Below are 27,463 nucleotides of genomic sequence, written 5' to 3'. Positions count from 1 at the left end.
GCTTTGGACTATTTTTTTGTACTTGGAAAGGAAAAGAGAGGAGGATCTCTATAAGTTCAAGGCCAGCCTGGTCTACAAAGTGAGTTCTAGAATAGCCTTGGGTACACAGACAAACCCTGTCTGGAAAACAGAACAATTAAGAATATGTGCATATTGTTTATTTCCATCTTATAATACTATCTGTATGTGATCTCTCTGTTTTAGGCCAGTGTTCTAGCTTCTAGTTCTACTGCAGCAGCTGCTACTCTTTCTCTGGCTAATTCAGATGTCTCGCTGCTAAACTACCAATCAGCTCTGTACCCATCATCTGCAGCGCCAGTTCCTGGAGTTGCCCAGCAGGGTGTTCCCTTACAACCTGGAACCACCCAGATCTGCACTCAGACAGATCCATTCCAGCAAACATTTATAGTATGTCCACCTGCTTTTCAGAGTAAGTACAGAAACCCTCCTGTCTGTAGTATTACATTGCTCTAGATCTAGTAGTTCAGTTCTGATCTTTGACAGGTTTAAACTCTGATGTAGATGACTGAAATTGGGAGCTGTCACAAAGGAGATTTTCCCCTTTTCATTGATTTTCTTGACTGAGTTGCTTTATAATGTGTTTGTTTCCATTGAAGGAAAATATTTATCTTGTATAAGCATACACATCTCAGTATATAGAATATATGCATCTTTAAATTGCTGTATTTAGAATTGTTTTGTATTGACTCTAATCTCATTTCATTTTAAAGTAAAATGTTATTTTATTATAGGATATAGTTAAGAATATAGAAACTAAAATTTTCAGTCATACAGATTATTGTTTTTTGAACTGAAAATTTCTACAGGCTGAAGTACTTGTAGGGAAGGCATTAAGACATCTTCAGAAGCCTGTGATTCATAGTCTTCAAACTCCATCTTCTAATAATATTAATTTTCATATTTCCATGTTTCCTTATTTCTCATTATTGTTTTGTAATCCAGTCTGTTCAATTTTTTTCCCCCCTAAAACTTGGGAGATGTGTGTTGGTTCTTCTGGTAAGCTATTTGGAAGGTAAAATTATTTTGAATCTTTTCTGACAACACACTTAGCTTAGCCCTGGGCAGTCAGTGTCAAGCTGGTTGAAGTGGCTCATACTTGTACTCCCAGCAGAAGGATTGTGAAGCTTGTCAGGTTTTAGAGTAAGACACTGCCTCCAAAAACAAATGAAAGTAAAAACAATAAATAAGCCAGACTCAGATAACAAATACCATTTATATGTAGTTTTTCTTATATGTAATATGTAATTTTCTCTTACATATGGACCCTAGATTTAAATGTGCATTCTATGATCGTGCATGTACCTGAGTGTGTGTGTGTGTGTGTATGTGTAAAATAGAAAGGGATTGTGGCAGGGGAGGAAGAGATCTTAAGGGAGGTGGAAATGGGCTAATGGAAAATATATAATTGGAAAGCAGAGGAGGGACTGTCTTAATCAGGGTTTTACCACTGTGAACAGACACCATGACCAAGGCAATCCTTATAAGGACAACATTTATTTGGGCTGGCTTAGAGGCTCAGAGGTTGAGTCCATTATCATCAAGGTGGGAACATGGCAGTGTCTAGGCAGGCATGGTGCAGGAGGAGCTAAGAGTTCTACAACTTCATCTGCTGTCCTCTCTGAGAAGACTTCCAGGCAGCTAGGAAGTTGGTCTGATAGCCCACACCCACAGTGACACACTATTCTAACAGGGCCACACCTTCTAATAGTGCCACTCCCTGAGCTGAACATATATAAACCATCACAGGGACTAACTGGGAGAGGGAGGAGAACCGCCTGCAGGGAGTGGGGTTGGAGCAGGACACTAGGAAAGGGAATGAATGAGACCAAGTGTTGTGGCATGTCTGGGGAGGGGGGTGCTATGATGAAACCCACTACTCTGTAGACAAACTTAAAACCCTTAATTTTGAAAAAGAGAAAGAGAAGCTTGGTATCACTGTGGGAATCAACCAGGATCCAGGCTTCTCATAGCATCTTATATAGAAGCAGATAGCATTTTTATCTCTTTACTTAAGTTATTGATTGTGACTTTTGTTTGTTTGGTTTCTGACAGAGTCGGAGCAAGCGGAAGGAAATGAGGGGCTGGGGGAAACTGAGAGCTTACCGGGAGGCCAGGAGAGCGATAGCGGTGTAAACCAGGGAGAGACCACAGGGAGAGCGGAGGAGCAGATTCACAATCCGTAAATGCAAATCTAGCCTAACTTACCAATTATATTCTATATATGCCTCATAGGAGTAGATGCTATATAAACTGATTCGTCTATAGACTGTAGCAAATTAGCTATCCCTCTTCCCACCCTTTCTAAAGTAAATTCTATGGGAACAATTTTCAAATATAAGATTCTGAGATTCTCTGCTGCTTCTCAGATGATACTGAGATAAAATAATAAAAGAACTTTGAGTTCCTTAACAGAACAAAATGTAAACTAGGCAGTATGGGGAGTGTGGGAGAACTCCTTTTGGTATAATTTGATAAATATAAGCTTTGGGGTGGGGGTGGAAATCTTCCAGTTTAAGAAGTCTAGATAACCTGAGGGGCTAATGGAACAGATTTAAAAATGTTTGCAGGAGATGGGGTTTATAATAAGGTAATGGTGGTGACACCTGAAATCCGTTAGCATATATGCCAGACAGTCCTTTTAACAGTTTATTCTCTAAGAGGTGGGTCATATCTACCCATTTTATAAATGATAAAACCTGCTTATGCCAAAAGTATAGTATAGTAATTTGTTGTAGAACAATTAGAACCTAAGCAGTGGGGTTTATCATCACTTATGTATTGAGATATTCCATAGTGCCTTTCGGGATTAGTTGTATAAAGTTGTTGGTTACTTACCAACCTCAGCCATGTGCTGATTTTATCCAACAGTCCTCTACTTCAGGTTGCTCATTTGTCTGTCTTCTTTTACAAAATGGCCTGACACTTAAGAGTATCTGCAGTTTTACCTTCTTTCCCTATTTCTCTAGTTCTCTGTATTTAAAGTTAGTACTTTATTCAGAAAAATAAAGATGACACAAATGACTCCCATTCTCTTAGCTGAGGATTCCAGGACAGATGAACGCCCTTGGGCGTCTTTGTTTTTATCTGTGGTAGAAAGAAGCACCTAGCTGTGACTTAGCCACACTGCTGTGCTTCAGCCTTCAGCGTTGATAGGTCGGTACTGCACATTCCTCCCCACACTATTTCAGTTGACAGCTGGAGTGCATATGTGCCCAGTGGTGGCTAGTCTGTGATCTTGTCCCCTTTTGTTTTATCACTCTGCAGTGAGCATTCCTCCCAAAGTGTGCTTTCTAAGTCCCTACAGGTTTGGGGAAGCTAATATACAACACTGTCCCAGAGTTAGTCATTGTCCAGAGACCATAGACAAGAGGTTGGTGTGGATTAGCTTTCCTATGCCAGACTGCATAGCTGACAACTTTTAAATTTTAATATCTTCAAATTTAATCTTTAAATTTTAATATCTTCAAAAGTTTTAAATCTGATTTTGCTATTCCCTCTTTGAACTTTTCTAGAATACATTTTTCTTAATCGCAGCTTTTTCTTAAATTCCTCATAAATTACTAACAGAAAATCGAAAGACTGACTGAAATAACAGTATTATGTGCACATGGCACTCTATAGTAATGTTCAGAGTAGGCCAGGAAGAGTGGCTCACACCTGTAGTCTCAGCATTTGAGAGACTGAAGCAGGAAGATCACAGAGTTGTACTAGTTGTGGCTCCATGCAAAGACACTGCTGGGCTGGAGTCAGGGAAGAGGCAGAGAGGGATTAAGATTGTCCTTAGTGGCCGGGCAGTGGTGCATGCCTTTAATCCCAGTACTTGGGAGGCAGAGGCAGGCAGATTTCTGAGTTCAAGGCCAGCCTGGTCTACAGAGTGAGTTCCAGGACAGCCAGGACTACACAGAGAAACCCTGTCTCGAAAAACCAAAAAAAAAAAAAAAAAAAAAAAAAAAAAAAAAAAAAAAAAGATTGTCCATAGTGCCTTCACTTAGCAGAATTGCAGGCATTAATAGGCAGGAGGGAGACAGGACAAAAACATAAACTCTGGTGAAAGTGCTGACAGGAGGGTAGGTATGTATGTAGAAATCTCCCCGGGCTCTGTAGACTTGACAGGAAGAACTGTGTGGGGCCCTTTCCCCCAGAACAAGACAATGATATTTACAGGAAATGTCGCTTATGCCAAAAGCATAGTTAGTTGAGATAAGTAAGATACAGGCACTGTTCACAAGCAGCAGTTCATTTTCCCAGCTGCCCTGTGACTAGGAGAGTGAGAGGAGAAGCTAACAAAGAGCCACTTTCTGGAGTAAGAAGTAGGCTTCTAGAAGCCAGCATGCCTACTTTTTATTCTAGGCATTCTTCTTCTTTGCTATTGACTTTACTTTCATCTTTAGCTATGACATGTAACTAATTTTTGAGCTAGGTTATATATTTTTTTGAGGAGAAAAATGTTTTTTAAGGCATTCAACACAAGAAGATAACAGTATAAAAGTATTGAGTGATGTTCAGTTTTCTGTTTTTGATAGATTACAGTCTGAAAGCACTTTCTTCCTTCCCATTCCCCTAGTGACTGAAAGGTAAATGTGACTTTGGAGTGAAGGTGGTGTGGCTTTCACCTGTACTGATAATGGGATGGAATAAGCATTGTAACAGGAAGGGTTTATATTCCCTGTATTAAATCCCTTCCACTAATTTACCTTGAAGGGAATAGCCTCCTTTTCTTACCTCTGGTATCTTTGTGAGTGGAAAGGCTTTGTCTTAAGCGTCTAGAACTAAAACCTGAGCAGTGAATAAAAGCTAACAGACCCCTCCCACACAGTAACAACCCACAGTATATTTAGACCCAGCAAAGTGATTTAACTTTGATGTTTTCTCCACCAGCTGGGCTACAAGCAACAACAAAACATTCTGGATTCCCTGTGAGGATGGATAATGCTGTGCCAATTGTACCCCAGGCGCCCGCTGCTCAGCCACTACAGATACAGTCAGGAGTACTCACACAGGTAAAAGCCAGAATAGTGTACACAGTATTGCTGAAGCATTATTGAGAATCAGATATTTTGTCCAGAAAAAAAAGTAATATTTTCTTTGACTATAAGATCTTTCTTGGGGCTGGAGAGATGGCTCAGAGGTTAAGGCTGCTTGCTCTTCCAGAGGTCCTGAGTTTAATTCCCAGCAACCACATGGTGGCTCACAACCATCTGCAATGGGATCAGATGCCATCTTCTGGTGTGTCTGAAGACAGCTACAGTGTATTCACATAAATGAAATAAATAAAAATAAATAAATAAATAATTTAAAAAAGATCTTTCTTGCTCATGATTCAGATGTCTTAAAAATGAAATATCCCTAACAAAACAGAATACTTATTCCTGTCTTGTACAACTCTCTCATTACCTCCTTAGACTTGTAGAGATGACATTCTGTACATTGAGAAGTGGTCATAATAGTACACAGAATTTTTTATTGTAAAATGTAAGGTTTCATTCATATCAGTCTACCTCCTCAAATATTATAATTTTTCATTCCGTGTGTTTAGTAGAAAACTTTGAAATGTTATATTTTCCAGATGATTGAGAAACTAAGGTCATAGACAAAATCATGAAGGATATGTATGTCTACATTACACTTTAAAAAAATGTTTGTGGTCCACGACATACAAGCAATTCTGAAATCTAAAAACTTATTTTGTGAGTAGAAGGAAGATTTCTTCATAAATGAAATGCCTGTGTTTTATAGGATGTTCTGAATATGGTCCAAGAATGATTCCTATACCTCTTTTTACCTGATATCATTGACTTTTGGCTTAGTGGGCTAAAGCCACTCACAGCTGAAAAGTAAAAGTTGTGTTTGCCTTGTGCGTTTAGGTGATAGGAAGTTAGTTCATTGTCAGTAATGACTTGGGGGGAATGCGAGCCCTTCTGAACCCAGATAACCTGCCTTGGTGTTTATTCACTCACCTGCCTAATCTACATTTCAGGGAAGCTGTACACCACTAATGGTAGCAACTCTCCACCCTCAAGTAGCCACCATCACACCGCAGTATGCGGTGCCCTTTACCCTGAGCTGCGCAGCAGGCCGGCCGGCGCTGGTTGAACAGACTGCTGCTGTACTGGTAATTCCCTCACTTGATTGTGTTACTAACGGAGTTTCTTTGGTTTTGTTTATTTATTTATTTATTTTTGTTTGTTTTTGTTCTGTTCTTCTGGTTTTCTCATTAAAAAAAAAACAAAAAACAAAAAATTAGCTTAGTCTTTGCAGAGGGCATGGAAGCATGTGCCATCTTGTGGCTGTGTCCTTGCTACATCTTTAATGTCTCATTGTTTCCTCCCACATTTGCTGAAACACTGTTTGACTCTGAGGATCAATGTGGTTCTTCTTTGCAAGCCTAGTGTGGTTAAAGCTCTCTGTGTAGCCACAGTCGAGCGTCAACACTCCTACCTGTTTCTGCCCTCTCTTACTCACCCTTGTCTTTTGAGATGGAAGGAAATGGCCTTCCCTTTGGCCCTGCCACAGGTATCCAGATGCCAACATTTGAACTCCCTGTCAAGCTAGCTGCTCCCTTTTGTTATTTTAATCTCCTAAAACATTGTGTGTCCAGAAATGTTTACAATGGTCTTAACGTGTGGCTTTCTTGTCACATGCACTTCCTTCTGTGACTGTCTGAGATAGTGCTTTTGCACATGGTCAGTGCACTGTTCATCTTCCATGTAAGGAGGTTCCCTTTAAAATACACTTCGATCATTCTGAGCATCAGAATTAAAGGTGAACCTATCTGTAGGGATTGTTATGGCAAATTATGCTATAAATAAATTGCAATACAAAGATGGAAATATGACTGACAAACTTGCAAATACAGTATCTTTGTTATTAGAAGTCCTGAGGGGAAATCAGTGGAGCTAGCTGCAGTGGTGGCTGTGTCCAACTCAGAGATGGAAACAACGAGGCAGCTGGCTTTGAAGTGTATTCTAGGATTTGTAACCTTCAGAGTGACTGAGGCTGTGTTTTGTTTTGGCTTATTTTGGTGAGTTAGAATTATCTATTTCAAATCCAACATTTCATTATTTGAAATTTAAAATTAGGTAAGCCTCTGCAGACGAAAATGATACTTTTGAATCTCCTGGTGTTTATCTTTCACAGTGGATTTAAATTTCTGTTATCTCTCAATTATTCATGAATGAAAACACTTTCAGAAACATACTTGCATGGAACTTGTTTGGTTTTTAGTTTAAAAGTGTTTTTGCCACCTGTGGATTGTTTCTCATAAGCATAAAACCTGAGTGCTAGGGAGTCAGATATTTCCAACTTGGTTGGCCCACCTTTTAATTTGCTCACTTACAGTTTTGAGATTAGAAATGTCAGTTGACCTTTCACCTTCGCTGCTCTTCTTAAGTTTGCTCTAGCCATTTGTTAAGCTTTGCATATTTTTGTTCTTCCTCTGTCAAAACAGTTCGTCGCTTGGAACGCCAGATTTCTGCCTCACGTTGGAATGTTACATCTTGCTCTGTATTAAACTACACGCTTTGTCTTGCGCAGGTCTTGGCTTATGGAAAGACGCATGGTGTAACTTAACATCCGCTCTTATTCTCTGCTCTGTTCTGTTCTGTTCTGTTTTAAATTCTGCCTATGGTAGCAGACATGTTTGCAGTTTCTCTGCTCAGAAGGCTTCTTGTTTGGAACCAGTATTTGTAACAAGTGGGTCTGTTACTTGCAGAAATATTTTTGAAACTGTTTTGATGGGCTTGCAATTTGAAATTCGTGAAACAGAACCATATGTACCTTAGTAGGTTAATTGCACTACCGAACTCAGGTTTAAAAAGGAAACTTGCTGTTACATATTTTTTCAGAAAGTGCCAGTTTCTGTAAGAAGTTCAGAAAATGCATTTTGTTAGTCTATCAAGCACCATCATTGTTTCTTAAAAACTAGAAGTACTCTATTTTCCTGTAGTGATCAATTTTGTGCTAAAATGCATTTCTACAAATGATACATAAAACATTCATTTTTGGCAACCTTTATAAACAATGTGGTGTTTTTAAAATTATTTAGAAAAATCTTTATTCATTGACTTAATTTTTAATTCTATCAGATAGCTAAAAGTAATGTTTTTAGCTCTCTTTTGCTGGTATCAGCTTATTTACCAAAGCATTGGTATTTGGTCATCCATGTCTGTTATATTTTCTACCCTTCTAATAAATGGAGCAGTTCTGCCATATATTTTAGGGTTGAATTGATCTGTTGTCTTATCTGATTGGCATTCAAATCTTAGAATTTCTATTTTCTAAGTGAGTCCTCCTACAGGCTTTTGTGAAAAATATATTATTTCACTAGGGTTTACTTGAACCTCCAGGTTCCCTTTTTTGACAGAACAGAACCCCATAGCTGCAGGGACCTTTGTTTCTTAGTACCCTGCTGGTCAGGTTGTGCTGATGGCCAGAGGCACATCAGCATGCCACTTTCCCCTTCATAGCTCTTAAGTCAGGAGTAAGCCCTCTGCACGTTCTCTCTCTCTTTTAATCTCTGCAAGTTAACAATCTACAAACATTTTTTTTTAAGATACAACTTTTTCTTTCATCTGAAAGACAAGATAAAAAGCTAAGAATGAGTCAAGTCTGGATCTTTTATGTGTTTTCTTGCAGCAAGCCTGGCCTGGAGGAACCCAACAAATTCTCCTGCCTTCAGCTTGGCAGCAGCTGCCTGGGGTAGCTCTCCACAACTCTGTCCAGCCTACTGCAGTGATTCCAGAGGCCATGGGGAGCAGCCAGCAGCTAGCTGACTGGAGGTAAGCACAAGAAACCTCCTGCCCCCTTCCCTCTGGGAGCCTACAGAGTAGGAATACTTGATATCAAGAGACTAGAAAGAAAGGAAATCTTATATTTGAAATCCTTTGAGAAAAGGAGTCATCAGTCTAGAAAAAGAGTTGTAAGAAAAGTAGAAAATATTTTTGAAATATATTTCATATTTAATGAAATACTTCATACTTCATATTTAAACAGAGCCTTAAGTGATTGGAAAGAGATCTTAAAGAGATCTTAAAGCCTTACAGTCCCAGCAACTGACTGTAATAAGTAAAACATAGCTGTACATAAATCGCTCTAATACCCATTTGGTCCAGTATTGTAGTGTTTGGGGAGTCACTCTTTTGTTTCTTTGTTGGTATAGGAATGCCCACTCTCATGGCAACCAGTACAGCACTATCATGCAACAGCCATCTTTGCTGACTAACCATGTGACCTTGGCCACTGCTCAGCCTCTGAATGTTGGTGTTGCCCATGTTGTCAGACAACAACAGTCTAGTTCCCTCCCTTCAAAGAAGAATAAGCAGTCTGCTCCAGTCTCATCCAAGTAAGTCTATGTTAGGACCTGTGCTTAAAACCTGGAGACTTGTGTTGTCGGCGTTGATTATCATAGTATAGGTATTTTAGGTTTGAAGTAGCAAGTACCTGTCAAATTGAGTATGAGCTTTTCATCTGGGCAGTATGTCCTTGATATGATCATCTTTTGTATCTGCTGTCACTTTGGATCCAGGCCACTTTTATAATGTTTTAACTTTTTGTTGTATTTACTATTTGTGTGATGTGATTTGAGGTGAAGCGTGTGTGTGTGTGTGTGTGTGTGTGTGTGTGTGTGTGTGTGGTGAAGATGCCTTGGCAGATATATGTAGGTCAGAGGACAGTGTCCAAGAGTCAATTATCTCCTACCATTTTAGTCCCTGGGATTGAACTCAGGCTATCAGGTTGGGGCAGCAAGCACTGAGCCTTCTGGCCAGACATGTTCATTTTTCTTCCTACTTTTTTATAGAGTAAAACTTAACCTGGGGACAGAGGTGCATAAAAATACAAATTTTTAATCTTTGGAAATATGTTCTTATTGGAACAGTAGCCAGAATCATTTGTTTTTTTATTAGAACTTTTATAGTTAAATGCATTAGTGATTAGGTAAAGAAGAGCTGGAAAGCAATTAGAAAGTCAGAGGAAGGGATATGCAGTCAAAAGGGTGGGGCAAGGGCAGCTAGTCTTACCTTGTGAACTTTCTCACAGATCCTCTCTGGAAGTTCTGCCTTCTCAAGTGTACTCTCTGGTTGGGAGTAGTCCTCTCCGTACCACATCTTATAATTCCCTAGTCCCTGTCCAAGAGCAGCACCAGCCAATCATCATTCCAGACACCCCCAGCCCTCCTGTAAGTGTCATCACTATTCGCAGTGACACTGATGAAGAAGAGGACAACAAATACAAGCCCAATAGGTAAGCGAGGCAAATGGTTGCCAGGCATTGTCTGCCTTTGTTAACGTCAGCACACCTTTAGTCTTTGACTGATAGCTCTATTCAAGGATAATTTTGACTGAAAATAACAACAAAGAACAGATAGAGGAAAAGTAATTTGTAAGTATAGCCTTGGCTAGTTAGTCAAATACAGAAGTTCTCATAACTGAGCCTTGTCAGGTTTTCTTTAATGTTATTCATCAATTAAATTAAGTTTGTATGGCTGCTCTGCCTTGAAGTACATGTTAAACTGCAGGAATGATTCTTGCCTTCAAGGAGCTTATCCTGAAAACAGACATAGCAGGAGTTTATGAAGAACAGTTCATTGTAATGAATTAGGTAGATAGAGTATTTGAAACTTATATCTTATTCTGAGAAAGCATCCTTGGGAGAGATAGGACACTTCCCCTTATATGGTTTGAAAGCTGAAGAATTTGAATATCAGCTTATTTCCTTTTATCTAGCATTTTTGCCAAGTATATTAGTTATTTTTCTGTGTAGAACATCTTGACAAAAAAGCAACTTAGAAGCGAAATGGTACATTTTGGCTTAGAGGTTGAGAGAACATAAATATGGTCAGTCTTATGATGGGGAAGACATGGAAGCAGGAGTTTGGGTCTGCACTGACAGGAAGCTGGCTGAGCATACTTGATGCACATTGAGGAAGCAGACAAAGAACAGGAAGTGAAGCCAGGCTATAAAATCTCAAAACCTGCTCCAGTGGTATGCTTTCTCTAGCAAAGTTCCACCTCCAGAAGGTTCCATAACCTTCCCAAGCATTGACACCACTAACTGGGAACCCAGTCGGCTTCTGGGGACTCTTGTCTTCGAGCCACAGTACCGTCCTTACTTAACTAGCCAGTTTCCTGAGGGGGACTGGTAAGTCTAAGAATATGCAGCGGGGCCTCGATGGATCTGTGTGACGGTCTTTATTAAGCTTTTGGAAGGTACAAAGGTAGATGTCACATATGAAAGTGAATTAAGAGACTTTACCAAATTATAACTGAGTGAGCTTTAAAGATTTATTAATTTCCAGGTGTGGTGGCACATGCCTTTAATTCCAGTACTCAAAAGGCAGAGGCAGGCAAATCTATAATGAGTTCAAAGCCAGCCTGATCTACATTACAAATATTAGGCCAGCCAAGGGGGCTATACAGTGAGATCCTGTCTTTTAAAAAAAAATTATGAATAAACAAGTAAAAAATAAGATAAAGATTTATTTTTTATGCTTGGGTGCCTATGGAAGCTGGGGTTAGAGCGAGTGTGACCTGCCTGACTTGGGTGCTGGGAACTGAACTCTGGACTTCTGAAAGGGCAACAAGCACTCTTAGTGAACTGTCCCCAGTTGCTAAGTGAAGTTTGAATGAACTTAGAAAATGAGCTTAGAAAAAGTTAGAAAAACATTTCAGGCCTATTAGGTGAACTTGCAACTCGGGTTTTGAAAGTGCTCATTGAACTGATTTGGGGAAGAGAAAGAAAAAAATAAACCTTTTGGTGAAAGAAAGTGATAGACTATTAGCAAAAATTATATGTAAAGTGTAGCCCCCATGATTTCTCTGACTGAAGCCAAGCCTATTAAAAATAAGGAAAGTTGAGGATGGTAAAGTGAGTCATGAAGGAATCTTTTTTTTTTTTTTTTTTTTTTTCAAAACAGTGAAGCTGGGCACGGTGGTATAGTACACACTTGTTATGTTAGTATTTGGGAAACAGAGGCAGGAAGATTTTGAGTTTTAGGCCATACTGGGTTGCATGGCAAGACTTTGCCTCAAACAAATGAAAAACAAAACCAAACCTATAGTGAGAAGTTTGATTAAAGACAGGAACATTGAGTATAAGGAGATGATAAAGGAGAAAAAGCAGTGCTTGAAGACTATTACAGTCAGAACTACATGTGAGAATAGCTAAGAGGCAGCATGGGTAATCTCGGACTCCAAGATCATTCTGTCCTGGGTCTGAGTGCTGTTTTTACCATTTATTCTTTGCATGACCTTGTATAGATCTCTTGACTATGTTTTAATTTCCTTATCTACAAAATGGGGTGATGGTGCCTATTGGGCAGGATTGAAAAGATTCCATGGCTAGTTACAGTGTGTTAAAGCCGTGCCTGATGCAGATTAATACTTAAGACATTAGCTGCTGTGGCTGCTGTCATCGTTGTCAGGAGAGAACTACAGACCAAGTAGGACACATCGCTTAAAAGGGCAGTTATAACTGTCTGCATTCTCTTTTCCTCAGCTCGAACCTGAAGGCAAGGTCTAATGTCATCAGTTATGTTACCGTCAATGATTCTCCGGACTCCGATTCTTCCCTGAGCAGCCCATATCCCACAGACACTCTGAATGCTCTGCGGGGCAACAGTGGGACACTTCTGGAGGGACCTGGCAGAACTGCAGCAGATGGCATTGGCACCCGTACTATCATTGTGCCTCCTTTAAAAACACAGCTTGGCGACTGCACTGTAGCAACACAGGCCTCAGGTAAGGAAGATCTTCCCATTTAGAATTGAATTTCCCTTGGATGTGCATATATTTAATATTTAGTTATACTATGTCAGTGGTTAAAACTAAACATAGATAATTTTAATTAATTCAGAAGTCAGTTTTCTGTAATAGGAAATTTTGTTTGATCAATTTATCTTCCTACATTTATTTGCTTGGATTAATATGGGAATGAAGTTGTGTTTGGTGTCAGCATAGTGTTTTCAATATATTTGCCTCTGGTAAGAAAAATTGATAAGACATACTTGAGTAGCAGGAAAAATCTAGTAAGCAGTTAGTTAGGCTTGCTACACCTAATTTGGACTTAATTATCTAGAGTAGAAAGGACTTGGTAACACTAAAGATGACTGGGAGCTGAAGATAATGAGGTAGTGGTTAAAAGTGCTTGCTGTTCTTCCAGAAGACCTGCATTTGGTTCCTGTTACCCACATCAGGCAGCACACCTTACCACTACCTTATAACTGCAGCTCTAGGGGAAGTAAGGCCTCTGGACTCTGGGCATCCTCAAACATAGACACGTGTACACACATAGATAAAAATCAAATCTTTTTTAAAAAAATGACTTTAACATGCTCTTTAGACTTTCAGTCATAGCAGTAATGCTGTTTTGTTTTTCACCTAGTTACTGTTATCCACTTTGTTGTTGGAGTGAGCTCAGGGTCCTTCGTGTAGTTGTATGTTATTAGTTGAGCAGTACTAGCACAGTAACAAGTCCAAATCTCATAGCAGAAGCTTACTTTTACTTAGATCACTCCCATTGCAAGTACTCTGGTTGTTAGGCTTGCATGGAGTTAAGGACCAGAACCTTGGAATTCTTAGCATCCTGTCAGAAGTTTGGAGGAGATAAAATCTTTCTTAACCTCCAGATGTAGAGAGACCCAGGAAAGGCAGTCTTGTTGGCAGCTGCCTTCCCATCGGCAACTTTATTGCAAAGGGAGAGAGGGATGGCTTTTGGTGTTAGAATAGCCATCTGTGTCTTACACTTAAGTAGGGTTTTATTATAGGTTGTGCTACTTACTGCATATAGGCCATAAAAGGGTTCTAATTTAAGAACACTTGTGTTAAGTCAGTGTGCTTCTCCTCCATAGAAATAGTTCGCTGCCTTGAAGACAAGGTAGAACATCCTGATGCCAGGTTTCTGAATATAATTATTAAGATTTATGCCTTAATAATATTTATCCTTAAAATATCCCACATTCCAGTTTTCCTACTGAGAAACAGCTTTTATATTCTACCATCCTTTAATTTCTTAGAATGTGAAGATAGTACATACCCCAAAGGATAGAAGTTTGCCTTCATTTTAAACCCTTTGGACCTTTAAATATTCTGAGAATCACCAATATCTCAGCTTCTCATTGTCATGAGATTATTTAATCTCATCTAGCATAAAACTACAGGCTCACTGGGGGCACGGAGTGTGTCCTCTGTACTGCTAGTGTTTCCTTATATGTAACAAGACATCAGATAGTTTTAGGTTGCTATTTAAGGATCTCTGTGGGGTTTGTGGCAACACAGAAAAGAGATGGATAAAGCAGTTTTTGTTGTTCTGGACAAATGTCACTGAGGAAGTAAAATATACTGAGACCAACTCTTGCAAATGACAGACAGTGTGGACTAATGTGATGCTCTAAGGTTAAGTCAGTGCTTCTAAACCTTGGCTCCTTTTTAGGTCTCCTTAGCAGTAAGACCAAGCCAGTGGCCTCAGTGAGTGGGCAGTCATCAGGATGCTGTATCACTCCCACAGGGTATCGAGCTCAACGAGGGGGAGCCAGCGCAGTGCAGCCACTCAACCTTAGCCAGGTAAGCGCTATGGGCTGCTACCTTCTGTTTGAGTTCTTCCCTGTTGTTACTCTTTGGAGAACCCCGCTTCTGGCTGGACTGCTGAATAAAGCCAAATGAAGCTCCTTTTGTGTCAAACATCTGGTGTTCTGTGGCCGACGTCGTTCATGCATGTGCTATGTCTCTTCATTCTATCAGTGAGTGTATAGGGGGTGTACTGCACCACCATACATGCATTGAACCAGATTTTCTTCCTTTATCCTCAGGTCATAAGTAACTTAAACCTTACCCTGTTTACCCGAGTCAAGGCAGAGAAAGCCACTTACTTAAATTGGCTGGTTCTAATCCTGATGGCGCCTAGAGTTTGGGACATACCCTGCCCTGCCATGTGATCCTCTGATGGGATAGTGAGGGGTACTTTATTCCATTTCTGTTCCCTACTTTCTCAGCTAAAACTCTGGGGCTTGTGTGCTGTCTGTCAGAAGTGAGTGTTAGAGTGAGGGTTTAGCTGTATGGGAGAGAGTGGAGAACACATGCAGGTGCAAATGGAAGCTGAGTTAATGCACATCCTTGAGGTTTCACACTTAAGAGAGCTGAGGCATGCTTAGAGGAGAGCAAAAGAAAACAGAAGAAAAGTCAGTCAGCAAAAAACCACTGATTCCAGGGCAGGCTGAGTTAAGTTACTAACCTGTAGGTGTGGAAGATGCTCCACTCCTCCCGTATACTTTTATACTTATGAGCAAACTGTTGCTTTCTTGAGCTAAGTTAGGACCTGTTCTTCCAAGAGACAGAGGCGTAGTTGGCTCAATTAGCTTCCATTGCCTGACTGGGAGATTCTGTGCCAAGGCAGTCCAAAAACAGTACATGTGAGAAACTCAAGGCCTTTGGCGCCATGAACCAGAATGACCTCAAGATTCCTCATTCCCTTCTTCCTCCTTCCAGAACCAGCAGTCATCGTCAGCTTCAACCTCGCAGGAAAGAAGCAGCAACCCTGCTCCCCGCAGACAGCAGGCATTTGTGGCCCCGCTCTCCCAAGCCCCCTACGCCTTCCAGCATGGCAGCCCACTGCACTCGACGGGTCACCCACACTTGGCCCCAGCCCCTGCTCACCTGCCAGGCCAGCCTCACCTGTATACGTACGCTGCCCCCACTTCTGCTGCTGCATTGGGTTCCACCAGTTCCATTGCTCATCTTTTCTCCCCCCAGGGCTCCTCAAGGCATGCTGCAGCTTATACCACCCACCCTAGCACTCTGGTGCATCAGGTTCCTGTCAGTGTTGGGCCTAGCCTCCTCACTTCTGCCAGTGTGGCCCCTGCTCAGTACCAACACCAGTTTGCCACTCAGTCCTACATTGGGTCTTCCCGAGGCTCAACAATTTACACTGGATACCCACTGAGTCCTACCAAGATCAGTCAGTATTCTTACTTGTAGTTGATGAGCACGGGGGAGGCTCTATGGCTGCCTGCTACTAGCCCTGAGTTCTTGATGGGCTCTGGAGAGCGGCTCCATTATCTCCTCTTGAAAGTTCCTAGCCAGCAGCTCGTTCTGCAGGGGCCCACTGAAGCAGAAGGCTTTTCTCTGGGGAACAGCTCACAGTGTTGACTGCATTGTTGTAGTCTCCCAAGTCTGCCCTATTTTTAAATTCTTTATTCTTGTGACAGCATTTTTGGACATTGAAAGAGCTCAGAAGCCCATCTTCTGCAGTTACCAAGGAAGAAAGATCGTTCTGAAGTTACCCTCTGTCATACATTTGGTCTCTTTGACTTGTTTCTATAAATGTTTTTAAAAAAACAAGTAAAGCTCTTTTCGAGGGAAAATGCTGATAAAGGATTTGAAGTCTTGTAACAGATGAGAAAGAGTCATTACTTTTTGTTTGTTTAAAAAACTAAAAAGCAAGACTTCCTTGCCTTTCTTTTATTGTGAAAGCAGCTTACACAGGCTGTACTCTGCTATCAGGCATCTTTTCCTCGAGAGCTGATCTTTGCTTATGGCACATGGAAACTTACAGTGCTTTATTGTTCGTGTCGTGCTATCCTTATTGGGCAGTCGTTATGATTTTACGTTATGTAAAACTAGCTGAGCACCGAGACCTGTGCAGTTGCTGCTGTGTTCCTAATGAGCAGCACTAAAAAGACGCCGCCGCCGCTGGTCGCCTGTGAGGACTGCCCAGGGCTCATTCTAAATGAAGCACCATGGAGTCTTTCCTAGATCATTGTTTTCAAGTCCTCCTTCTCTCTCTGGGTTAACTTAAATTCTACTAGAAAAGCCAGTGTAAGTGTATGGTGGTTTTTTGCATACAATAGTATGTAAAATCTCTCTCTAGGATGAGATACTGGCACTGATGAACATTGCCTAAAATTTCTATGAATTTTCAATACTACACTTCTGTGTTTTCCTCATCTCTCCCTTCTGTTTCATGTGACTTCTTTGAGGGGAAAGCTAAAGAAACTAAAACCAGATAAGTTGTGTGTAGCTTTTATACTTTAAAGTAGCTTCCTTTGTATGCCAACAGCAGATTGAATGCTCTCTTACTAAGACTTATATAATAAGTGCATGTAGGAACTGCAGAAAATATTTTAAAAGTTTATTACTGAATTTAAAAATATTTTAGAAGTTTTGTAATGGTGGTGTTTTAATATTTTGCATAATTAAATATGTACATATTGATTAGAAGAAATATAACAATTTTTCCTCTAACCCCAAATGTTATTTGTAATCAAATGTGTAGTGATTACACTTGAATTGTGTATTTAGTGTGTATCTGATCCTCCAGTGTTACCCCGGAGATAGACTATGTCTCCATTGTATTTAAACCAAAATGAACTGATACTTGTTGGAATGTATGTGAACTAATTGCAATTCTATTAGAGCATATTACTGTAGTGCTGAGTGAGCAGGGGCATTGCCTGCAAAGAGAGGAGACCCTTGGGATTGTTTTGCACAGGTGTGTCTGGTGAGGAGTTGTCCAGTGTGTGTCTTTTCCTTCCTCTCCTCTCTCCCCTTATTGTAGTGCCTTATATGATAATGTAGTGGTTAATAGAGTTTACAGTGAGCTTGCCTTAGGATGACCAGCAAGCCCCAGTGGACCCAAGCTGTTCGCTGGGATTTAACAGAACAGGTTTAGTAGCTGTGTTGTGTAAATGCATCGTTCTCAGTCTCCCTTCCGACAGTGGAAACTCAAAGCTGCAGCTTTCCCCCTCTACTGCCGCCTCTGTCTGGTTCCATTTTGGATCTTCAACTCAGTTCTCACAGAAGCGCTCCCCAGTGTGGCTCTCACTGTGCCTTGCTGCCTGGCTTCTGTGAGAGTTCAGGAAGCAGTGCTACATACACATATTTGAAGGTGTGTGCAGTCACTTAGGGTGGGAGTTCCTCTTCCTCTTTTCCACGTGACAGTCCTTTCTGTGCATTGTCCTTACTGGTAAACTTTGCTTTTTTTTTTTTTTTTTTTTTTTTAGCATGTAACAGATGTGTTTATACCAAAGAGCCTGTTGTATTGCTTAATTAAATGTCCCCATACTATGAGAAGGGTTTTATAGAACTACTGGTGACAAGAAGCTCAGAGAAAGGTTTCTTAATCAGTGAAAGCAAAGCCTCTTGAATCACCAAGATTCCCGAGGTTTCTTTGTAACAACATGTTGTTCTTGGGGCCCTTCAAGCTGTGAAATTGTCCTAGTATTCAACTCCTCCATGGATTTGGGTCAAGTTGAAGGTACTAGGAATGGGGACATTCTTGCCCATGAAACATTTGTGGGGAGAAGGTTAACCCTAAGCTACAGATGTGGCCCACCTGAATTGAAAATTATATTTGAGCGGTAATTCTAGGATTGGTTCTGTATAGAGATGGTGTTAGGGAGGTGCAGGATGGAGTGGGAGATTTCATGGAGCCTGGTCAAGTAAGCTCTGAACCAGGCGAAACACCCGAGGAGCTGTCAACGGACTTGGAGTTTCTTCATCATGGGGAGTAAGGGTTTCCAGGGCGGGGCAGGTAGTCAGTGTAGCCTGCCAGGAACATGGTGTATGTTGTCTTTTCTTTAATCATTATATTAAGCTGTGCGTTCAGCAGTCTTGGTTAAGATAACCATGCATCCGTGTAATTTGTCACTAGTGTTATACAGTTTAAGTCAATCTGTGTGATTTTTATGTCTCCTTTCCTTCAAGCATTCTGTTTTTTTCGTATTTAAATACAGTTCTAGCTTCTAGTCAAACTTCTTCTTCTTCTTCTTCTTTTTTTTTTTTTACCTTACCTTTTCTCTACAAGGGACAAGATTTATTGTTTTTGTAGGAATGAGATGCAGGGAAGAAACAAACCAACCCTGCCCCTGCCCCATAACCTCATCCAATGAGCAGTTATTGAAGGTGGGAGTCTCAAATTTATGGGAAAAAGAGGATGCCTAGGAGCTCGCATGGTTACCTGAGACGTGGCTAGCAGTGTGACTTTACAGACTTTGAGGCTGTCACTCTGCAAACTGACATTTCAGATGTTCCTAAATAACCCACCTGTGTCTGCTGAATGTGTATGTGCCAGACGTGGTTTTACATTTATTCCATCCCGGGGCTTAACATTGACTGCTTGCCCTGATGGCATGGAGGGAAGCCCTGTGTACCTAGTAAGCGGCTGACCTAGGTCCGCATTGCCTGACCTTGGCACAGCTGAAGGCTTTAAACCCTCTCTTAGAACTTGCATTTCCAGTTTCTCCCTTCCAGTTGAGAGAGGAAGTGGGAAGGGTTGCATAGGCACACCAGGACACCTAGTCACTCCAGAGTTCCCAGTTGCAACTAGGAGATGGTTATCCTTGTCATGTCCCGCTGAAATGCCAACCCCAGGAATATGAACCCCATTTTAAACAATTCTGGCCATTCAGAGCCTGCTTTTGTGGTTGCTCATCCATCATTCTCCACTAAAGGGGCTTAGCCAGGCCAGCACAGTAGTGTGTGTTTTATTCTGCATGGTTATGCAGAAATCCACTAGTTGATGGTTTGTTTTAGGATAGGAAATGATATCGCTTCTCGGTGACAGGAATGGCCAAGCCTGCTTTGTATTTTGACTTTTTTTTTTTTTTTTTAAACTGATGGATGGTGCAGCATGTCTCCATGTTTCCATGGTTGTTTGTTGCTAAACTTTATATAATGTGTGGTTTCAATTCAGCTTGAAAAATAATCTCACTATATGTAGCAGTACATTCTATGTACATTATATGTAATGTTAGTATTTCTGCTTTGAATCCTTGATATTGCAATGGAATTCCTACTTTATTAAATGTATTTGATATGCTAGTTACTGTGTGTGGTTTAAACTTTTTTTTCTCCCTTTTCTGGTTGTGTGCTTCCTTTTAAAACAAGCTTCTAGAAACAAGTAGTTCTGAGAATTACTGATCTGTTTGTAATGCAGGTGTACTTAGGAAGTATGTAAAATAATCATTTTAACAAAAGAAATAGCTATTTAAAGTTTAATACTAACTATGGGAAAAGGGTCCATTGTGTAATACATAGTTTATCTTTGGATTCGTTGTTGTCTTTGGTTTTACAAAGTAGCTTGTATTTTCAGTATTTTCTACATAATATGGTAAAAAGTAGAGCAATTGCAATGCATCAATAAAATGGGTAAATTTTCTGACTATGGCTGTTTTTAATTCTGTGTTAGGGCATAAAGGGGACCAATAAATGGCCTCTTTGAAGTGATTAAACATTCTGTTTAAACATGAGTAGAACACTGTTGCATTAGAACCTCTTTGTACATGTCTCCATAATGGAAATGAATACAGCTTTGTGGGAAGTATTTCCCAAGAGTGAAGTATTTCTGAGGGTGCTGGACTCCTCACTCTGGCCCCTTGAAAAGGCAGATGGCTTTTGAGACAAACTAATTAACTTCATTTCCTAGCATGTGACACCAAACATTCAAATGAGCACAGTGAAAATGAAACTTACAGAAAAATGTTTTTATTTGTCTCCTTTGGCCCTGTTAGAGCTATCACCTCTTTAGAGATGGCTCTGTGGTAAGGCACTTGTTGCTTTTATGGAGGCTCTGGGTTCCATTCCCGGCACCCAGTCTCACAAGTGGTTTATAACTCCAGCTGCAGGGTTCTGGCCTATGAGGGTATGTGTATGCATACCTACACAGAGACACATAATGAAATCTTTAAAAACAAGGATAACCTCTGATCAAATTTCTCTTGATTCCAAAGTGAACAAAATTTTCTCCTGAAAAGAAACAGGAATCTGTCTAGATTTACGCAGGTCCCTGCGTAAATGCTGTTTATTTGACTTCTCTTGATACATGTTCCTGCCTAGCGCTCCTGTAGCTTTAGCTGGGTAGAAAAGAGAAACACGGGCTGGAGAGAGCAGAGGAGCTCAGTGCTCAACAACCAACCAGGCAGCTCACAATCCCCTTTAGCTCAGCTCTGGAAGGTCTGATGCACTCTTCTGGTCTCCATGGGTACCTGTATCACATGCAGATAACCTGTATTCAAACATATAAAAGTATAAAAAATAAAAAAGAAATCATAAAATTTTAAAGAAATGAGAGATATTTAGAAATACCCTCCTGAACAATAACCAAGAAAGATGATGCATAGTCTGTTCTCTCCTAGTGATAGGAAGGTCAGAATATATTTGTTTTGGTTTAGACTATGTCTTACATATATTTTTTAGGTTTCTCCCCTAAATCCATGAATGTAAATTAGTATGTCCTTGCTGCACCCTCCTGTGTTGACAAGGGAATACCTGGAAAGTCATGTTAAGGAGCTCTCAGGTCCTAATTTAAGTCAGCTAGCTTAAAAACCACCTCCACTTCTCAACAACCTCTGGTTTTGTTGAGTTTTATATTCCTTTCCTTGGGTTAGATCAGAGATTTGGTACTCTATAGGGAACCCTGTATTTTAAATAAAAGCCTGCAAATTCAACCTATTTGACTTGCTTGGGTAGAGCTTTTCCACATGGTGAAGTCCTAGCCTGATTTCTTTGCCATGGAAGATGGCGCCAGATACTTAGCACAAGGTGGCGCCAATGAGCTATAGAAATTAGACTTCCCTTTGCCCCCAACCCCCATCCTCTCAAACCTCATCTCCTGTGTTTCTAGCTTCACTGAACAAGGCAGAAAATCCATTTTGTTATGGCTGGAGAAGGGATGGGTTAATGAAGGGTGTCGCTTTCTTACTAAGTCAGCACTGGGAGCCCTCTCCTAAAACTAATGGAGTTTGTAGAGTTTTCCTGGGGTCTCAGCTTCCTGCATCTTGCTCCTTTTCCAGAAGGTCTCTGCCTTCAGATTGCCATCTCTTCCCCTTCCTGAGGAGCTCACAAGTCTAAGCTGCTGGTAGTTAAGGCTTCTGGCGACTGTACAAAGGGGCCATCTGTGTTTGATCAATCCAGGCGGGAAGGAGGGGGTGGGGGTTGTAAAGAGACTGAAAGCATTCCAGAGTAGTGAGAGACACCAGAGATGGGAAAGAGGAGGCACCGCCCCCTCCCCGCCCCCAAAGCTAACGGGCTGGAGGGAAAGAGGCCGAATGCACACTCATACTCTGGCTCCACTTAAAGCTGCCATGGGGCCCAGTGCTCCTCTGCTCCTCTTCTTCTTCTTGTCATGGACGGGACCCCTTCAGGGACAGCAGCACCACCTTGTGGAGTACATGGAACGCCGACTAGCTGCCTTAGAGGTGAGGGACTTGTTTCTCTTTGGGGTGATTCCACATCTATGGGTGCAACTAGCTGTAAGGGGTTTGGGAGTGACAAGATCGGGCTGTGTAAGAAGTTCTAATTACAGACTCTTATTTCCCCAACATAAAACAATTGCCCAGCAAATAAATGCAACACATTTCCCTCAGGATTAGATGGAATAAGGGGACAGGGGGAATGGGAGTCAGAATCGAGCTGCATTTAAGAATTATCAGGCTATACTGTTCAAGTTTCCCAGGCAATTTGCCTGCAACTTCCTGTCCATTTCTTCCCCGCACCCCACGTCTGCTCCCTTTTGAACAGTTTGAAGTCTATAGCATCCCAATTTCCCGGAGGCTCAGATCACTGAGAACACAGGCTGAAGGACTCTTATTCAGGTGAATTAAGCCAGCTTCTTTGGATGGGATGGTACCATTGACTAGTCTCCTTTGCTGTGGGAGCATAGCTGAGCTTGTCCCTTTAGTGGTCCCAACTCCCCAGTTGGGCCTCTGCTTGCCTAGGAGCTATAACCCTGCAGCCTGCCCTCCCCCTGACTCCCCATCCCTTCAGGAGCGGCTGGCCCAATGCCAGGATCAGAGTAGTCGGCATGCTGCTGAGCTTCGGGACTTCAAAAACAAGATGCTGCCTCTCCTGGAGGTGGCAGAGAAGGAGCGGGAAACACTCAGAACTGAGGCAGACATCATCTCAGGGAGAGTGGACCGTCTTGAACGGGAGGTAGACTATCTGGAGACGCAGAACCCAGCTTTGCCCTGTGTAGAGCAGGATGAGGTGACTGGAGGAACTGGAGCCAAAGGCAAGGGCCGAAGAAATGAGAAATACGATATGGTGACAGGTAAGTGATCTCACAGGGTCCAAAGCATGTCAGAACCCCCTTTTCCTGCCTTCCTTCTTGTCCCAAGCCACCATAGCTCTATCTTGCAGAATATGTTTTGAGGAAATCCCTAATGACAAATCCACTGAGAGTTTCTAGAGACCCATCCCTTATTGGTACTCCATCTTTCAATTCTCCGTGAGTGGACACAGCACAGAAAAATGTCTCTCTGTTCTCCAGATGGCCCACCCTGGGGGAAGCTCCTGATATACATATCTAACTCTTGACCTCTATTCCCTTTCCCCGTGCTTCTCTTCCCCACCAGACTGTAGCTACACAGTCTCTCAGGTGAGGTCAATGAAGATCCTGAAGCGATTTGGTGGCTCAGCTGGCCTATGGACCAAGGATCCGCTGGGGCCGGCAGAGAAGATCTATGTGTTAGATGGCACACAGAACGACACAGCTTTTGTCTTCCCAAGGCTGCGTGACTTCACCCTTGCCATGGCTGCCCGGAAAGCTTCCCGAATTCGGGTGCCCTTCCCCTGGGTAGGCACAGGGCAGCTGGTGTATGGTGGCTTCCTTTATTATGCTCGCAGGCCTCCTGGAGGACCTGGAGGGGGCGGTGAATTGGAGGATACTCTGCAGCTGATCAAATTTCACTTGGCAAACCGAACAGTGGTGGACAGCTCAGTGTTCCCTGCAGAAAGACTGATACCCCCCTACGGGCTGACAGTAGACACATATATTGACCTGGCAGCTGATGAGGAGGGCCTCTGGGCTGTCTATGCCACTCGGGAAGATGACAGGCATTTGTGTCTAGCCAAGTTAGACCCGCAGACACTTGACACAGAGCAGCAGTGGGACACACCATGTCCCAGAGAGAATGCAGAGGCTGCGTTTGTCATCTGTGGGACCCTGTACGTTGTCTATAACACCCGCCCTGCCAGCAGGGCACGCATCCAGTGTTCATTTGATGCCAGTGGTACTCTCGCCCCTGAAAGGGCGGCACTCTCCTATTTTCCGCGCCGATATGGTGCCCATGCCAGCCTTCGATATAACCCCCGTGAGCGCCAGCTGTATGCCTGGGATGATGGCTACCAGATTGTCTACAAACTGGAGATGAAGAAGAAGGAGGAGGAAGTTTAAGCAGCTAGTCTTGTGCTTTTGATTCTTATGTCTAGACATTGATATTCCTATGAGATCTCCTGCAGTTCGTTCTTCAAAATGGAGCCAGTGACAGTGGCTCACATACCCTGATTTTTAAACAATAACCAAATTCTCATAGCCCCTCTGCTTTATGCAGATCTTGAGTAGATTTTCAGAACTAAACAGCAAACACCCTAAATCTTCTCTCCTGCCCTGTGTCCACAAAGTTTCCTTCCAAACTCAGAGCCCTATCCTTTGGATAGGGTCAACCAACCCCAGACAATGGGCAACAGTATTCTTGCCCTCAGTATGACCCAAGGGAGAGAACTCAGAGACAACGCCACCCTCCCTCCAATGTAGGGGAGAATGGGACTTTCCCCACACCACTTTGTATGGCAACGTTTTGCATTAAACGGAAAACCCACCATTCCTCTCTCGTGTGTTTGGGGTAGCCCTCAGATCAGAGTTCTCATGGCTCTGCTTTCTCCCTCCTGCCTCAGTCTCTGCTCCTTAGCCACGTTAGGGCTTGGCTGGCCTCCCTTAGCTCCCTTGGGAACTTCTCCAGTTACACATTTTACTGTGGGGCACTGTAGGAGGTTGGACAAAAGGCCTCCCCCTCCACCCCCACTGTGCTCTACAGCAGCCGCCAAGAACATGCAGCGGCACAGCCTCTGACTGCTGGACACTGGAGCCGAGAGCCAGGGCTTCTCATTCCAGCTCTTGGTGGACTTTGAACCAGAAAGTGGATCTTACTGGCTTTGAAGTCTTGTGTAGAAACCCAGTGAGCAGTATACATGTGTGTCTAGTCTCACCTCTGTCTCTGAGCCCAAGTCCCCATTCCCACCTCCAGCACTGGTTCTTCCTGGGTCTGGATTGCACAATCCTTGGTCTGAGCCGCTCCGATTTTCCTGCTGCCACAGCGTCTGCGGTTTGGGCAGGGAGGAGGGGCAGTGACCATCCCAGATGTTGGTCTCACCAGCTCCCCAACACATCCCTACTTTCCTTCTCTCCACCCTCAGCTGCCCACCCTCCTACCCCAGTCCTGGAAGCTGGAGTCCTGGAAACTTAACCCCTGCTGGTCTAATATCCTAACCTTGTGCAGCAGACTGCAGGGGGCAAACCAAGAAGGACTGGAGGAACAATAGGCTTTGGATTCCATCTCTGGGAACCTGCTGGTCTCTGCATGATGTCCCTTCCCAGGGCTCATCTCCATGTTCAACTCACAGGCACATAAGGCTGGCTGATGGATAAAAGCCTTGGCTTCAGTGGGGGAGTTTACCTCAGGCAGCCCTCTGGATGATTATCCAGGGAGGAAGGGGGACAGGAACACAGCCTTCTCTCCCAAGTAGAGTCCTCCCTCCTTCCACCCCAGGATGGGGTGGATCAGTCAGCACTCCTCCTTTTGTCTGTCTTTCTTCTCTCCACAGGCAGAGCTGCTCCTGACGTAGGTTGGTGAGGAAGAGGAAAGAAAGGCAGCAAAGTACCTCACAAAGGCGCTATTGTAGGGAGTCTGAGGCGGGTGGGGGCCTCTCCCATTCAATTCTCTCCTAATGTGGGGCTGGCAACAGTAATCACCGCCTGTCAGCCCATAGAGGGGTCTGCCCACGGAACATCTGGCTGCAACGCAGGGCATATCGGAGGCCTGTGGAGGAGGGAGTTCTCTGTGGAGGCCTTGAGAGCAGGTCCAGGGGATGAAAAGGTGCAGTGTGGCGCTGTGGCACTGTGTGCACTCGTAGTGTGCATGTGCACATCTCTGCATGGCTGTGAGACTGGGCTACCCTGTGAGACTGCATGTATACAAATGAGTGGCTCTATTAGGCTGTGTGCATGCCACCGTATGGGATTATGTGTATGAGAAAGACCGAGAAGGGCACTGTCTGGAACTCTGTGTGTGTTGTATGACTGTATGCAACCGCATGTATATGATCACATGGCGGTAGCACTTGTCTCCTTCCCAGTGTGGCTGTCTGCCAAGAGGGTGGGACTGGGTCTGTGGAGTTTTGTAGATGTAGGAGTAGCTTTTTGGTGCCCCTAAGGAGGCTAGCTCAGGTGGTGTATATAAACAGTGTAGGAATATCAGTGTATACATCAGTGTAGGAAGAAGTGTGTGGATTGTATCTTTAATAAATGGGTGCATTTTTCTACAGCCTGGGTCTTTCAAACTGGTGTGTGCTTGTGACATCTTTGTTTGCCAGAATCCTTAATGGGAAAGGAAAAAAAGCAACTGGCTTTTTTTGGTTGTTGTTGTTGATTTGTTTGAAAATTTCCTTGGAAAGGCTTACATAGACTTATGTGAAAGGGCAAAGACTAAGTCTTTTTTTTTTTTTTTTTCCCCATTTTGGCTCTTGCACAGTGGCTGGGGGCTATTTTGGAAGTATTTCAGAAGCTGAGAGGTACTGTGTGGGTAGATCCCATGAACTGTCCAAATTCATTAAATGAAATTATCTGCTGCTTAAGGAGACGACAGTCTTGGCAGCTGAATCCCATCAAACGACAGCCTTTCCTACCACCAGCCCCACCCCCACATTTACTGGGCCTCCCCTTAGCTGAAACAGGCTGTGACCTCTAGTTGGCTAAAAGAACATGGGAGACCAAGACCCTACTGGAGAAGAGTGAGGTTGAAAGCCCACAGAGAAGTTCCACATTTTCCCCAATCCCAGGCCAGAGGACACCCACCATTAAAAACTAAGAAGGGTCATGGCTCTGGAGACACTGTCCTTTCGACGATTGGCCCAGCTGTGCTCTGCCATCGGGAGTGGGGTGGGGAGGACCTTCTCATCCCACTCCAGGCCCCCAGCGCTCTGCCTCCCGGTTTAAAGCTCTCCTTTTCATCTTAATGTGCTTGCCTCCTGGTGGTTGTTCCTTCCAGTTAATGGAGGCCCATGAACCCCGGGTAGTGGGGAGGGTGGGGCAGAGACAGAGAGAGTGACATCAAATCAGCTGTCACTGTTTCCTCTGTGATGCCCCTGAGCTAATCAGGAACCAGAGCCCTGTCCCTCGATTTCTCCTTCAGTCTCAGATTTTCCAGGCCCCTTTCTTCCTGCTGCTGTTCAGGCGCAGTTCTGAGGCTCCTGGGAGTGTCCCTTTCCACAGCTCCCTATTTGTCTAGCTGGCTTAGGTCAGAATAGATCCTTCTGAGAGCTGCTGAGACTACCCTAGTGTTCCTCCTGGCCTTTCCATTGGGTCTCTAGGGCTTACTATTCAGCCTGTCTGGCTGCTTTACAGCATGCTCTCTGTAAGCCTGCCATTTCTTCAGCTGGAGGGCAAGACCTGTTTATCTGGG

The 27,463-nt window shown here is 42.9% G+C and overlaps 2 protein-coding genes and 1 long non-coding RNA gene across 5 annotated transcripts in view; 2 read left to right on the top strand and 1 right to left on the bottom strand.

Moving 5' to 3' along the window:
* Hipk1 (homeodomain interacting protein kinase 1) overlaps positions 1 to 20,170 on the top strand; it is a 50,214-nt gene extending 30,044 nt beyond the window's left edge. For all 3 annotated transcript variants that reach the window (XM_076933047.1, XM_034499550.2, XM_034499551.2), the window contains 9 exons: positions 205 to 430; positions 4,900 to 5,021; positions 5,999 to 6,133; positions 8,656 to 8,798; positions 9,179 to 9,361; positions 10,057 to 10,260; positions 12,514 to 12,755; positions 14,446 to 14,576; positions 15,498 to 20,170. In XM_076933047.1, coding sequence (XP_076789162.1) covers positions 205 to 430; positions 4,900 to 5,021; positions 5,999 to 6,133; positions 8,656 to 8,798; positions 9,179 to 9,361; positions 10,057 to 10,260; positions 12,514 to 12,755; positions 14,446 to 14,576; positions 15,498 to 15,986 — 1,875 coding nt within the window. In that variant the 3' untranslated portion in view covers positions 15,987 to 20,170. The remainder of the gene's footprint in view (positions 1 to 204; positions 431 to 4,899; positions 5,022 to 5,998; positions 6,134 to 8,655; positions 8,799 to 9,178; positions 9,362 to 10,056; positions 10,261 to 12,513; positions 12,756 to 14,445; positions 14,577 to 15,497) is intronic.
* A 1,825-nt stretch (positions 20,171 to 21,995) lies between these two features.
* Olfml3 (olfactomedin like 3) lies at positions 21,996 to 24,607 on the top strand. The gene is made up of 3 exons (XM_034501207.2): positions 21,996 to 22,204; positions 22,773 to 23,055; positions 23,360 to 24,607. The coding sequence occupies exons 1-3, from the start codon at positions 22,055 to 22,057 to the stop codon at positions 24,178 to 24,180; spliced, it is 1,254 nt and encodes a 417-aa protein (XP_034357098.1). The 5' UTR covers positions 21,996 to 22,054; the 3' UTR covers positions 24,181 to 24,607.
* Positions 23,615 to 25,618, bottom strand: LOC143442082 (uncharacterized). The gene is made up of 2 exons (XR_013109996.1): positions 25,460 to 25,618; positions 23,615 to 25,103 (listed from the first exon to the last, which is right to left on the bottom strand). It is a non-coding gene; the product is annotated as an uncharacterized LOC143442082 (long non-coding RNA).
* Positions 25,619 to 27,463: the final 1,845 nt, after the last annotated feature.

Source organism: Arvicanthis niloticus, chromosome 4 (genome assembly GCF_011762505.2).
Source record: "Arvicanthis niloticus isolate mArvNil1 chromosome 4, mArvNil1.pat.X, whole genome shotgun sequence".
In the NCBI taxonomy this organism is placed as follows: Eukaryota; Metazoa; Chordata; class Mammalia; order Rodentia; family Muridae; genus Arvicanthis; species Arvicanthis niloticus.
This window is presented reverse-complemented; position numbering and strand designations above follow the sequence as displayed.